Below are 16,115 nucleotides of genomic sequence, written 5' to 3' on the forward strand. Positions count from 1 at the left end.
TGAGCAGAAGTTTATGAGTTATGTTGAAAGTAACAGGAAGAGATGTGATCCGTCCTGGAAATACAAGTCCACACGCGTTTTGGATCAACTGAAATGCATGGATCGGTCTTACTGTGTAAAAACAGATGCTCTCGATTTGTGAAATACTATCCAGAAAATTGAAACTGAAAGGAACATTATGAAGTTAAATCGACCATTGTTCTTTTCTTTTTTTGCAACGGTAGTTGTTGCAACATTGGTTGTCGAGAGATGACTGTACACACACTGTCTTTTTGTTTTGTTTTTAAATACCTTTTGTACACGTACACAGTTAAAATGCCCTTGGTTTGTCTGTATGGGCCCGACTATACGATTACTCAAGATGAATAACATTTTTGAGTCTCGTCAGGGGCTTAAAATGACCGTTTTACAGCAAACACACATCCCATTCCAACTCTGAACTGCTCTGGTCGTTTACAGTCTTCACCATCTATCAATAAACCTAGACTTGTTTTAACTCCGGACGATCCTCCTCACAGAAGTACCGTAAACAAAGGGAATGCCAATTGAAGGGCAATTGAATTTAAAAAGTAGAAAATTGTGTGTGTTCCACACGTTTATATCTCTGAGACAGGCCTGTAGCTTTAGAAGGTGATTAGTATCGGGGCTTCAGTGATTAAGAGAGCTGACATTGATTCACACACACAAATAAACCTATGCAGGAGGAACTTAACAAATCAAGTTAATCCATGACTGTGAAAATATCCCATCCCTCTCTGCGGCTGCACTTCTCGTGTTTCCCGTCTGCTCTTTCTTGGTTATGTCATTAGAACGGGCTTTTCTGGCCTCGGCGTCCATGCGTGACAGGAAGTCCACGGATCGTATTACAGCTCCAGAGCAGAAAACAACACAACTGCATTAGAGGCTCAGTGGGACACGGGCTGGTTTTGTTTCCACCATCCTGTGTCCCGTGACTTTGATGTGAGATGTATGTGTTTGTGTTGGTGCAGCAGGTGAAGGTCCTCCGTTAGACCAAAAACAAGCTTTCTGTTAAGCATCAGCCTGAGTCACCGAGTTCATTTTCTGATCATTTTCATTTATGATCTACAAGTGAGTTAGATTAAATTGATGTTTTTCTGTTTTCATGAGGCCATCAACTTAGTTTTTTTGGGGGGGTTCAGGAGCATGGAGATTAACTTGAACCTGACATTTTTCTTCATGTTAGGGTACACAGGTGCTGACAGAGGTGTCAAAAGTATTCACATTCATTTCTCAGGTAGAAGTATAGATACTAGAGTTTGAAAAATACTCCTGTAGAAGTTGAAGTATCAACTCAAGTTTTTTACTCAAGTAAAAGTATAAAAGTACTGGTTTCAAAACTACTTAAAGTATAAAAGTAAAAGTAATGTAAGGGGGGAAAAAGCCATTAAGGACAAAAGCCATTGAAAATGAATGCATCTTAGTATAATGCAAATAATTAAAGAACCATATATGTGTACTATTGAGCATTAACATGTGTTTCAGAGAGCAGGAGATATGATGACTAGTTAGCTATAAGTATTGTAATGGTGCAAAAAGTCAAACTTCAGAGGCATGTTATCATTTATCCTAACCTTTATTGGAATGTACATCCAAGTTTAGTTGCAGGAATCTGAGGGAACGGATGTGAGAACAAAACTGGACAAGAACATCTGAAACAACCACAACCTAATTCACTCTATCCGGATGGAGCAATTTAACTGGATAGTTTTTTTTTAAAGGCCGAAATGAAATAGAGTAACGAGGCTGTTTTTAAAATGTAAGGAGTAAAAAGTACAGATAATTGCGTGAAAATGTAAGGAGTAAAAGTCTGAAAATAATTACTCCAGTGAAGTATAGATAACCAAAATTTCTACTTAAGTAAGGTAACGAAGTATTTGTACTTTGTTACTTTGAGGGAGGAAGTCAACAAACATATTTTCTTCCACTTTTTGTTTCACTTTTAGTCAATTCCTTTATTCCGCGTTGTGATGCGTTCAGAGCAGTTCATACAGCCTTCACACCTGAACGGCACGCTTTTCCTGTTGCACAGGAATCTTTCCAACTCCACAAACTAAACTGGATTAACTGAAGGATCGGAGCTGGTTGTCTTATCTGGCTTTCGTATTGATAACACTTTCGTATTGATAACACTCACGCCTGCATTCGTATTACAGCAGCCACAACAAAATAGTTTCACATCTGCAGTCACACTGCCGACAGACTGAAGAGATCTGAGGTCTGACAACGGACACGCATGGGGCCGAGGCTGCAAGATCGCTCTGTGTATGAAGAGACGGACAGAGACGTAAGTGGTGGAAGGGAACTGATGAGGAAGAGCTCAGTAAGACAAAAAGGGAGGTAACGAGCTGTGAAGGAGAGATTGTGGAAACCAATCAAAGGAAGTAAGGATGGAGGAAATATGAGGAGATGGATACAGAACAGTACAGGCTGGCCTGCAATATGATGCCATCCTTAGAGAGGCTACGGTGGTACGGTAGCGGCCCGTGTGAGTGGGACTTTACACAGCAGAGTGGGCTTCAGCAGCTTCAGCAGCTTCAGCAGCCTACAGTACGTCATGGCATCCTGCCTCTCTAACGTCCTGATTTTAGTTCTCGTCTCCAGATGACTTACTACTGAACCCTTGCTGACAGAGTAAATAAGATGAAAAGAATGATCGATGTGACCCAATATCACTCAGCCGACATGAATCTCTGAACCGATTCAGAATCTACAATCAATTTTGACAAGAACGGTTGATCTAAAACTTAATAACCACTAATATTGATTTTTTGAAATGAAAACATGCCCAATCTCTTAACTTTTCTATGTTGGGTTCTTTAAAATGTATATAACTAAATTTACCTTCAGTAATGCTCACACATTATGAAAAGTATTTTTGGTTTACTGAATGCTGTAATTTTGTTTAATCATTTACTGTCCAATAATTGAATATAATAACAGAGATCCATATAAATCTGCACTTAAAATAAAGCCTTGTGTGTAATAAATACATGACATTTCTCTCAGTGGTCTGAAATGGCTCTCATCTTACATGTTACACAAATAATCTCAAAGCCCTTTGTTCAAAAGGATTTACGTTTTATTGGATTTTCTTGGTAGTTTCTGGATTTTAGACAAAAATAAAACCCTTTGCAGGTTTGTGATCCACATATTTAAAACCACGTTTTTTTCCATTTTTTTATTTTTGCGCTGTGATAACCCAGCGACCAATGAAAAGCACAACCACATAAGCTGCTTGTCATTTAAGTTCATCAGAGATAAGACAAAAAAAAAACATTTTGGCACAATCTGATTTTCAATCATCCTCCACTCATGTGAATGTTAGTGAACAATGTCCTCATTTTGCCTCAGTCTTCTCTGTTCAAAACTGATATGAGAGGCATGGTACAAAATAGGTGAAACAATACTAACAACAGTTATTAAACAATAAAACAATAACTATTGTTTTTTTAAATATAATAATAATGATAATAACAAAAAAAACATATATAAAAACTAAGCCCTTCTTTGAGTCGTGTTAACAGAAAACCAGAGCCATTTAATTAAAACAAGATTCTGGTTTAAAGATTATTCCGTTTAAACTTTAAGCACTTGATGCCTGATGTCGCATATTCATACATACATTTCTGAGACCTATGCACCGCTCCCTGAATCAAAAAATGATGCTTAGCAAAGGAAAGGCTCTTCTGTTGTTTTAGTGTCCATAATGTGAAAGGGTTAAATGACACCTAATCCTCTCCAGCACTGATGCAACGATTTTCTGTTTTGACCCAAGTATCTTGACAGACACGGAGTCGGACTGTCACTCCGATGTCAGGTATGGACCTTGTGTTTCATTAGGCGTACAGCTATTTTTCATTGTTTTCTATATGACTGAATAAAAAAAACATTTCCCAAAAATGTAAATCCAACGTGGGACTGGCTACCCTTATTCTTTTCATCCCCCCCCTCTTATATCAATTTACTTCTTATATTAAGATGGGAAAGAGATATAGTTAAGTATTAAAGGTTATGTTTTGGGTCACATTGTGTAGTAGTCAATTTGTATTATCACACTAATGTCTTTATAGTGAACTGTGTTTCAAACAAGCTTTGGACTAACCTTTTAATCTGAAATATCAAAACAAGGATTATGGGCATTGTAATGGTTTGTGGGTAGAGCACCAGGCGGGACATATCGGCCCTCTCATAGTGCAGCGTATCATTGCTGATGTAAAAATCAGCCTTTTTTTTTTTCAAAGGGTATAATCAACAAACACAAATGTTTACATGAGTTTAAGATGGGTACCAAAGGAAGATGACCATCAAAAGGGTCTCACAAAGGCAATCACCACCAGCATCATCACGTTAATAACATCACTACGGTCTGCTGTTTATCTGGTATTTCCTTTTCTCTTCTGTTTCTCTTTAGTTTGAGTCTCTGTCTCCTTTTAGCGCGCTGCAGTCAAGTTCCCATGGTCTCTAGCTGCAGAACGTACGCATCCGTCTTGCTGTCAAATCAACCCAGTTTGTTTATGACATTTATAGACGTCAAAACGCAAGTATCAGCGGTGCATAGAAAACCTCATTCATGGTCTCAACGTTGAGGATGGACTGTCTCGGTGTGAGGAAGGTAATGAATGTGGATCTTTCAACACTGCATCTCTTTATCTTGGCTCCATTATCAGAGGGGTCCTACCCATCCTGTTTACTCACAACTAAATACATGCATAGTCCTGTGTGCAGCCCAGGGAGCATTTACTGCAGGCCCATCATCATCATCATTATCATCATCATCCTCAGTGCCATCTCTGAGATATTGCTGCATTGTGCTAATGTAGCATGTTCATCTTTTTCCACTACAAACCTCATGTTCCAGAAGTTGAAGACTAAGACATGGGTCTTGAAGTTAATAACACTGTTATTACACTTGTGTTTTCAAACATGTTTTAAAAGACTGATAAAAACACCCAGAAATCACTTTACATGTATGTGTTGAACACAGCCTCACTGTTGTTGCTGCAGCTGAATGAGAGCCAGTCCCTGCAGCAACATGCCATCATTTTCCCTGAGAAAAGAGAACAAACGCATGCAGGCTTTTGTACGTGATGTTTCATGGTCAGTCTTAAATGCTCAATGTTAAAGCTTTAGATTTAAAGACAGAATGGGATAATAATAAAAAAAAACACAAAAGATTAATCTTAAAGCACTAGGCTCTTTGGATAAAACTGAAGGATTTTTTGGGCTCAGAGCTAAACAGTGCGTGTTCACAAGAGTCAATTGTGTGTTCGATTCTATTGAAAGAGAAAGAAGCTTATAATGCAGCCACATTCTGGTGAACAGCTTTTCATTTTTTCTCCTATTGGAGGCAAACGTCATCTGCGTCGTGGGAGAATTACTAAACTTTACATGAAACAACTAAATCTTCCTAATTTTCTATGCACCCCCCCCTTTAGTCTTCTAATCTGGTTTATGAAAGCGTACAAGGCGTGATTTGTGCCGGCACTGACACAGGAAGCGGACCCTCTGCGGTTAAATGGCGACCTCCCAGAGAGACAGATGGAGAGGAGAATAAAGAGAGCAATGGAATAAATCCCCAGGCTCTTTGGAGTTAAAAGTGTAGATGGTGAGTGAGGAGGAAAGCACAGATGAAGCACTGGGGGGGGCAGAGCTGCAGGGGAAAACTGATAAGAGCAACTGAGGGGCAATGGATGGGGCCTGATAAGGACAGGACTGTCTATACTACTAGTTCATGTTCAGAGGATGAGAACGTGTTGCATTATCAGACCACCATAAAGTTTGTTCTGGATACAATTCAAGGTTGTGGGGATCCTATTGATCATGTGAGAGGCAGGGTGCGCACTGGACTTGTTTCCCAGAGTTTGGGGGTTTAGAATGAGGGAGAACCTGCAAACTCGACAAAGAAAGGCCCTAACCCGTCTTCAAATCAGGAAGTCTCCCATTGCTAACCAACTTAAACTTAAACTTGTTTATTGTAAGCGGAGACTCTGCTCTGAACTTTAGGTTTCATGCAAAGACAAACTGTCCATCTGACCTGCAGAACAAATGATCCATTATACCTCAATATATTTAAAGTGACAAGTGCCTCTCACAATCTGGAGCTTATTTATAGTTTAAATAAGCATGTTACTAATTTAAGAGGCTATCTTGCTTCACTGTAAAGTGTGATTCTCATTAGTACTAAAATAGCTGCAGTATAGTGGTACTTAAAGGAAACACCTGGATGAGCATCTTGCAACAAATTAGTTTGGAAAAAGGGTATCTGGAGAGATCTCTGTGCTGAAGGCACATGCTGAGATTGAATACTGGAGCCCTCAGGGGGCACTGCATTAGAAACAGACTTGATTTTGAAATGGGACTCATGCAAAAAAAAAAAAGAAGCCATATAAGAAAATGATCCAGAAAAACTCATTTTTGGTGGAAAATCTAATTTAAAATGAACCGTGTTGAAAAACTGTCCAGATGAATCAAAACTAAACCATGGACACTCCTCCAGACTAAAGATAAGCCTACATCTCTGATGGTATGGGGGTGTTGTTAGCTACTATGGAAAGGGCAGCTGTATGTATCCATATAGGTGTTTAAAGTCATATACAGATATTAGAGCAAAATGTGCTCCTATCCCGTCTCTAAGGGAGAGCTCAGACACCCTGCAGAGGAATCGCAGATCACAGATCATCTTGTTCTTTCTGTCACTACCCAAGGCCCGTGACTACAGGTGAGGATGTAGACTGACTGGCAAACTGAAACTTCACCTTCATCAGTGACACAGAGAAGCTCAGTCATCAGGGAGGGACTCAGAGTAGAGCTGCTGCTCCTCCACTTAGATCAGCCAGCCATCTCCCACATCTCCCACATCTGCAGCAACTGGTCTCCTCCGTGATCAGACTGATGTGAATTACAGTTAAAAGAAGAGGGACTGCTACACAGTGATAAACCTCACCCAATCTGCTTTTGAGATATGTTACAATCATCAAATTCATGACTTAATGATCTAATTTTCTTCTTAAAGTGGCACTTTTCCTCGGTTTAATGCATTCATCTTTTACTATGAATAAAATAAGGGTTTATGAGAATTGCTAGTTATTTTGTTCTGTTCTAATTTACTTACTTACTACTGCAGTATTCCAACTTTCTTTAAATTTGGGTAGCACAAAACATCACAAAATGCAACTTAAACTTAAACTTGACTGTAGATGAGATCTTATCTCTGCATGACAGAGTTTCTCTCACAGATTTACACCTCACCCTAACATGTGCTTTCCTTTTTCCAGACACGCACGCATGCACACAACTACATTTGAACAGCAGATGTAACTGCTGCAGAAGTCAAGAGAACCTCCTGCCTGATCTACACAAGGACAGGCTACGTCACCACCTCCCGCACTGCTGTTTGCTTCATCCAATTAAGTTAATGACATTCATACATTTCACTGACGTCATACAGAAGACAAAGCACCACCAGATAGTTATTTATCAAACACACGAGGAGCATCACCCTGGTCCTGGTACCTCTCTGCAAGTGTAACTCTGTGTCTCACCGTTGCCATCACACACTGGCCTGTCTGTCTGGCAGCACAAGTTACAGATGAAGCCAACATGCATCTCACACTCAGACAGTCACACAGTTGCTCATTTATGCTATCGTCTGGTCTGAGTAATAAAAGCCCAGTGTTCGGCTCACAGAGAGAGCGAGGGGATGAGAAGCACTATTCAGTGTGATTAGATTTTGCTCGGGCTGGAAGTGGTACCATGTGCTTTTAGCCTGTTTTCTACATGGCAATAATAGGCTCTGCCTTTTTTCCTCTGCTTTTAGTGAAACTGGTCAATTTCCTGCAAGAGTTTCAAAGGTGGAAGTAATTAACCCTATAAAACTAAACTGACCTTTGTATCTAAGTTTGACAAGAAAACCTGGCAACGGGCTGCAGCATGTAAGCATGCACAAAAACACCTGCACACGTGCACTTGTGTTTTCAGTGAAAAGTTCACTTGGGCTGAAAGCAAAAACACAAATACTGATATGAGTTCAGTGACACACACACTGATACATGCATACATGCACACACACACACACACACAGCAATTCTCTCACCTTCCCACTGATGACAGAGCTGTTGTGGTAGAAACAACACAGGGCTGCTGTCAAAGCCTTCAGGTTGCATCGCTCCGACATGCTGGTCAACTTTTAAAACTGCTTGGACCGGCTGTGAATGCTGCCTGCAGCGAGATCACTTCAGCTGTGCAGTTTTGCCCCGCTCACGTGCACCACAGACACAAAACTCAGCTTGGGTGACTTTATCAAGTGAAAAGACCCAAATGATTTCCATTGCTTCTTCAAAGAAAAGCATCCATCTGAGGGACTCCAAAAACCAGCCACTATTTGCACTGACTTCACACAAGTCAGAATATCCTGGAGAAAAATCTTTTCAAACTAAAAGACAACCTCCACATCAGGACAAGTACAGTTACCATCACTCTGTCAAAGGCTCTCTCCTCCACAGACCCCTGCAGAGTGAACGCTCGACTGCTCACTCAGCTCTGGGTATCCTTTCTCACACTTTCTCCCCTGTGCCCAACCCCCGGCCTCCATATATGGACGAGGAAATGAGGCACGTGGTAACGTTTGAGCCAATCCTGTGGACATTTACTGGGAGTGGCCCAGAGACAAAAACCAACCTCTGGCTTCCCCTGAAAACACATGGATGATAGCGGGATAAACATACTGCACCGTACATAACATCACTTCTTTGCATCTGCCAAGTATCTAAACTATACATACAAGTCTGTCTGTGCAGCTGACAGATATATGTTTTTAGTACTGTTACTATCGTGGTGTCATATAACTATACTGATCCAAAACATAACTAATAACTAATTTATAAAATGCATTATTTATTGAATTATTACAATTTTTCTTTCAACGAACCCCCCAGAGATTCAGGACATGGGTGCACAATTAGCTACCGTTGTGCATCAAAAGAAAAAATCCCCAAAACTGCTGCATGAGTGTCTGGGAGAGGGGACAGGATCATTTGGGCTTGTGCGGATCCTGCTGAGGGGGGATGCCGACAAACAGCTGCCCACTTGTGTTACTTAATGACTACAGAGCAATTACACACTCGTTGTAGTTTAGCGCCATAACTTTCCCACCGAGTCCACACACGCAGACTATGCTGGGCTCAGAAACGTGCGACAGCGAGGGGCAGACAAACGGAAAGGACAGGACAAAAACAGCCACGGCTTTACAGCAAAGGCTCAATCAGGTCTACCCGTGACCCGCCGCGTACACACCAACAAAAACTGCAGCAAAAAAAAAAAGAGTGAAACCCCAGAAGTCACCAGTTAAAGGAATATTCTGCCACTAATTACAGTGTGAACTCTGTAAGGATCCAGGAAGGAAATACATGTCGAACATTCCCTGGGGTCACACACACACACACACACACACACACACACACACACACACACACACACACACACACACACACACACACACACACACACACACACACACTGTCAACCACAGCAGCCCCAAATCACCAGCTAGGCTGAATATGCACCTTAAAATACACACATGTGTTGCTCCAGGAATGCTCTGGAAAAACAGCCATGGACACAAATCTGCGCTCTGAGGTTCTACATTTCTGTCTGTTTGTTGTATCTGTCAAACGGACCGAGAGGCAGAGTTGTTTCAGCCACTTCAAGTATATATACATATATATATATATACATACATATCTGTGTATAGGTTTTATATGTGGGGTGGGATTCTTACCCTCTACAACTTGTATAAATAATGTGCTAAATAAGTGTTAGAAGTCCGGCACCGAGCGTTTCTCCATAAATCAAGCCCCCCTAAACCCCGATTTTCCAATAATCTGATAACAGTGCATTAAAGAGTCAGGTGTGTAAAGTTACCTGCAGAGCAGAATAGTATAATTCAATAAGTACAAACACTGAGAACTTGACACCTTTTAACTGATGGCACTGAGTGACGCTCAGTGCCACCAAAGCTCTGCTAGTACTCGTTCCAGGTCTGGCAACACTCGTGAGAGTTTATCACTGCACTCCAGTGATCTCAGGGATCACTGGAGGGCGGGAGAGGAAGCAAATAGCTCAACGTGTTTTGTTCATGATTCATTTAAACAAATTCACTATTATTATTTCAACACTCATATAAAGTGAATGACTGACTGACTGAATCAATACAATTCAAAATAAATTCAAAATTCCAAATAAAATCATCTTTGGATTTTTTCTGTAACCATGAGAAGAAAAAGAATCCTTGGGATTTTGTAGAAGCTGAATGAGCTTTTCAAAGTAGAATTAAAGCCCGGATCCAGACGGGCTGAAGAGGATATTTTAAAGAAGTTGAGAAGGATTAAAAAAGAGAGCTAAACAGGACATAATCTAAGCCAGTCTTTCTCTCTGCTTCACAGTAAATGGGAAATCATGGAAGAGCTTGCAGTGGTGCTGAAGACAAGTCAGAATTTTGGAAATCCTGATTCGAAAAGACAGAACAAAAGGAGGAAGGACTGAAGTGCTGGTTGATTACAGAGAATGTGAAGGAGCATCTCTGCACTGCAGATATTTAACTGGCAGTGGATTTCCATCCATGTTTCTTGGGAGAGAGTTCACCTGTGTTACCTGCTAACCCTGCATATAATGTCATCAGATCAGCTGTTGCCAGGCAACCAACATACCACCCAACGCATTCATAGAGCTCTCTGGATATTACAACTACACCTCTCTATCTGTCCAACTTTCCCACAGGTTGTTAACTCATTTTTTTTTCTTCCCACTCATTTATTCTCAATTCATGCTGCAAAAACAGAATGTCCCTTTGGGCATGAATAAAGTATTATTCACTTCAATTCAGTTCTCAGCAACAGTCTGGAGCCCCAGTGATGTTAAAAGGCATCTATGGCTCTGTTTGATAGGGTGGAATTAGGAGAGAGTAATGAAAAAGCAGACATCTGGGAGTCTTAGGGAATCTTTTAGATATAGCTGAGTTCAAGATGAAAAAGTTCTAATATGAATTTAACAATATATGTCTGTTCTTGTGAGGTAATCGTGTGATTAATGAGTGCATGATGCATTCTGTGTGACTCCATACTGATATGAAGACATTCTGATGTCACTGTGACAGTGTAGAGATGAAGCAGCTTCTAAATTTAGCAGGATGGCTGAAGACTTAGCAGAATTATTATTGATCATGTACTGTAGCGAGCTGCTGGCCAGCTGCCTGCTCTGCTTATAGGCTTGACTGATTGGCTGTCCAGATCACAAGCTCGCTGCTGGAGCTGAACGGGAAGGGCGACCACCAGACGCTTGGCTTTTTGCCCGTTCACCATTTGAAGTGAAGCCTCGCAGACAGACCGAGCTGATGATCCCAGCGCCTGCTCATCCTGATCCACTGCCGTCTCTTATTAGTAATACCTCCAAGTGGCCACTAGCCTGTGCACTAAAACACTCAACCCATCACAGAGATGAGAGGCCGAGAAGAGAAAAGGAAACATTTGAAAAAAGTGTAGTTATAAACTAAAATCTTTGATACTATTACTCATCATTTTACTGCTGCAGTCTGTTTGCTGTATGTGTAACAACTGTGTCAATGTCTCTGTGTTGAAAATTAAGCCACTGCAACCCGAGACCCCAACACACACACGCACGCACGCACGCACGCACGCACGCACACACGCTTGCACGTATACAGAGATGTTATTGTTTTCTAAAGCTCTCTCATGAGGTTGCAGAGTCTCATGAAAGAGAATCACAGAAAGAGAAAGAGAGAGAAGGAGCAGAAGTGGGAGAAAGGAGATTTATGTTCATTCAGAATCCCAGAGGGTCGATCAATCAACTTGTCATCGAAGATTATGGAGATTGTAGGACATTACGCTGCCACCTGTTGTCACACAAGGTATTGTCCTCGATAGAATAAACACAATTATTAAACTGATGATGGACAGAAGTCTTAGTACCATCCATCTTTCAGCTCAAACAATACCAGCAAATATTCTGTTATCAAAAGCTGTTTCAAAGGCATTATTTAATTAAAAAAGGCAAGTTCTTCATGTGATCAGTGTTGAGAGTAATGTCCAGCACATTTTGACTTTGTTGTCATGGTTTTTCGGAAACACAAAAATACTTTTTTGTTAAATTTCAGTATTTGTTCTACAGCTTTTGCATGAAACCATGAGCTATGAGGTCAAAGAAACACTTCGTTGTGAATCCGACTTCATGAAATATTGTTTTTTACTTCTTTCTCCTAAGTTCTCCTAGTTCTCCTAAGACACCTCCTTGCCTGCAAACATGCAATCCTACTCACTTGTGCTTGAAATAATCAATGCCTGATTGCACTGATAAATGCCAGGCTCCCTGCATTAACACCATTAGAGCACTTCTGCCCTTTCCATGGATATAACACAGAGCACTCTGAGTGTGTGCCGGCACACACGCATGGATGTGTGTGTTTTTGTCCACTGTGGAAATACAAACACACCTGGAGGAGCAGGGGAGAGCTGACAACTACATTTTCACACATATTATATAACACAAGAGTTACAGTAGCTCCATATGCGGTCAACGCACGCACGCACGCACGCACGCACGCACGCACGCACGCACGCACGCACGCACGCACGCACGCACGCACGCACGCACGCACGCACGCACGCACGCACGCACACACACACACACACACACACACGCACACACACACACACACTTTGTTGACACTAGTTCAGAGCCCACTTTAACCAAAGAAATACACACTTGTTGCTATCCGTGTGACTGTGTGTGCGAAGTGTGTGTGTGCATGTGAGATCAGCAACAAGCTCTCGTGGGAAGGACTGACTTTGCTTTTCACACTGAGGTATCAACACCCAAACACATGAGCTAATAGTTGGAGGGATGGATGGATGGATATAGATGGTCAAGGGATGGTGGGAAAGGTGGAGAGAAGAATAGAAAAAGCATATTGATAAGAGAAACAAGAAGAAAAGCTACTATCACAGCATATATGTGTAGTCAGGACAGCCATGTACTAAAATCTAGTAATGATGGATGAAGATATTATACGTTGTTCACTGGGAAACAGAACATGACTGCTATCCATGCTATCCATGAGGAAAGACAGCAGGGTATACTGTTATTTCCCTAAAGCAATGAGAATACAACACAGGTTACAGGGCAAAATAAATAAATAAATAAATAAAAATGGAGAGAAGACGAGGAACACCAACTGCTTTGTTTTTAAACAAAAATGTAATCATGAAAAAAGAAACTCACATTTTTTAAATCATATTTTTCTGTTTCAAAAGCTTGAGTGTGTACGTACATTTTTACATAATAAGTGAGCAAATTCCTTTACTGTAAGCAATCTTTATTGAGCTTTGCTTCACTAAAACTCACCATCACTACTTGGTTTGTGTTAAAAACTGGAAACAAAACAAGCCCGGGGACATTAAACCTTTGATTTGTAATTCGCTGTTGCCGACATGTATTTGTGTTTGTTTGATGCCCTTCTATTACATGACGATGAGATGATACATTTTTCAGGATTATAGCAAAAGCTGACAACAACAAAGACATTGAGAACACCTGATGTCAGCTAGATGATGCCGCGATAACAAAATCATCACCTCTCAACCAGTGACGGATGGGGCCCAGGTGGTGTGTGTAAGTATGATTTAAAGCTGCGTGACTGCAGCAGCAAATTGGCAGACTGTATGACTTGAAGGCATATTATCCTCCTAAGCCCAGAACCAATTGGATTCACTTCTCTCAAGATTGATGTTCACAGTGAAACCAGCTGAAAGAACTCGCTGGTTTTTCATAGTGTGAGATGTGTTTTGAGATGGATTTCAACATTTTTCTTCAGCTTTAATAAATCCTTTCACATTTTATGCCACCTGTCAAAACATCTTTACTTTAGAGTTCTTGTATCATCACAGCAGTGTGTCAGATTTGAGGTTTTATGTAACTTTTTTTTCATCTTGCAGTAGTAATAATACATACCGTAATAATAAAACTTTTTTAGCTTGCATTTGGATGTTTTAGCCCTTTAAAGTGTGCAAAAACAGAAAAAGTTTTCAGCTTTTCATTTTGCAAATACACAAAATATTTACAGTGATTTTAATGACATCTTCTTAAACTTGAAGCCGCAGCTGCGTACGTTTGCCAAACACTGTACAAGACCAGAATTGTTGCTCCTACCTTGACATAGTCGACGACGGCGTCCAGAGCGGCTGAAGGGTCCCTGGGAAAGACAGACAGAGACATGGTCCGGTTTAGAGAACACATCTTCCTAGTGGGACCACTGAACTGCCCGTTGCCTTTAGGTTCCTCCTCTTGGTCTCTACAGAAAAAAACCCGCTGAGTAATCTGTGTTGGATGCGGGTTCACGTGGGTTCCTAACTGGTACTGATGTTGCTGTTTTCGTCCCTCTCAGATCTTCTTAAAGACGATGTGGTTCAGCAGAGGCGTGACATTTCTTTTTTCTCCTTCAAACAGATTTCATGGGTCCAAACACGCTTCCATATCATCTGCACCCGAGATCAAGAAGGTAATTCTGCATGGAAATCTTCAAAGCGTAGCTGTTACGTAAGCTCACCACTTTTGCAAGAGGATCTCTGAGAAAGTGAAAGTAAACTTCACACTATCCTGCTTTAAGCCTGAGTCCTGCCCTTCTCTCTGTCCCATTCGCTGCCTGTCTCTCACTCTTTCATTCTCTTAGATAGTGGTAAAAATGTTCACTCTCTGCCCGCCTGACCTCCTCCCTCCCTCTCTCTCTCTCCTCCCCCACCACAACACACATCACAGCCACACGCCTACCATTCTGAGCCCACTGACAATTTCACAGAGAGGTTAGAGCATGCACACAAAAGTGACACCAGTCACTGCAGATAGTTAGCTGTTTTCTTCCTCCCCCTCTTCATCTGAATGTATTTCTTATATAAAAGCTGGTTCATACATTTTTTTTTATGATATATTTGATATTTTGTCAGTTCAAACCACAGCTTTTAGGAAACAAACAACCTGCGTAGACTCCATCCCCTTTTGTTCTCTGTTTTTTCCCCTTGAATATTGGTACTCTAGACCCGGGCATTACTGCAGCTCAGAGTCTCTGTCTACAGGCAGCATCCACAGGCTCAGTGAAAGAGGTAATTAGCTCAAATCCCCAGCTACATTAACAAGGTTGGTAGTTTAAATCCCTTAAACCCTCTATGGTGTTCCCACGGGAATATTAGCACAGTCCAATACTTACCAAGCCCAATATGTTTAGCTCTAAGCTCTCTCGGTTTTAATATGGGCCCAAATAATGAGTAGGATTTGCTTATGTAACCGAACACAGGCCTCCATTCACAACAAACTAGTCATTTATTGAGCGTTCAAGTCTCTCCGTCACCCTCAGGATCTGCTTCAGATTTGAGTAATCCAAGACCCAAGGAGAGCAGAATACGGCCACTGACACTGGCTAAGACCCACAGATCACTTATCTACCGTATCCTGACGTGGCCAACACGGAGCCGTCTTCTGAATAGAGGAAGCGCTGGTTGGTGTTGGCGGATGCTCCTAGGAGCAATGTAAATATGCTGGGGGGGCAGGAAGGAATCTGTACGTTTACCCGTGTAAACTCTACCCCATTTTTCACATCAAAACAGTTGAATAGTGAAGATGCAAAAGAATGCGTCTTTTAACAGCAGGGACAAACATCTATGACACTTTCTTTTGAAGCGTAAGCTGTGTAGGCATCAGCCTCTGTACATGCAAATAAAGTGGTTCCAGTTCATTTAACAGTTTCATTGTGCAGCTTGTATTTCTGGTATTCTGGTCATTTGGCATGTAGCAATCTTTATACAGAAGTCTGTCACTTTAGATGCTTAATATTCAGAGGTGTCAAAAGTATTCACATTCATTACTCAGGTAGAAGTATAGATACTAGAGTTTAAAAATACTCCTGTAGAAGTTGAAGTATCAACTCAAGTTTTTTACTCAAGTAAAATTATAAAAGTACTGGTTTCAAAACTACTTAAAGTATAAAAGTAAAAGTAATGTAAGGGGGAAAAAAGCCATTAAGGACAAAAGCCATT

General features: G+C 41.0%; 1 protein-coding gene across 2 annotated transcripts in view; it reads right to left on the bottom strand.

Annotated features, from left to right (window-relative positions):
• Positions 1 to 16,115, bottom strand: part of bcar3 (BCAR3 adaptor protein, NSP family member) — a 53,592-nt gene that overhangs the window by 19,601 nt on the left and 17,876 nt on the right. Inside the window, exon 4 of one of the 2 annotated variants that reach the window (XM_061738607.1) lies at positions 14,239 to 14,281. In XM_061738607.1, the coding sequence (XP_061594591.1) occupies positions 14,239 to 14,281 (43 nt within the window). Of the gene's footprint in view, positions 1 to 8,113; positions 8,536 to 14,238; positions 14,282 to 16,115 lie in introns of those variants that run through there. The other variant, XM_061738608.1, reaches the window with a different exon arrangement.

Source organism: Cololabis saira, chromosome 13, assembly GCF_033807715.1.
Source record: "Cololabis saira isolate AMF1-May2022 chromosome 13, fColSai1.1, whole genome shotgun sequence".
In the NCBI taxonomy this organism is placed as follows: domain Eukaryota; kingdom Metazoa; phylum Chordata; class Actinopteri; order Beloniformes; family Belonidae; genus Cololabis; species Cololabis saira.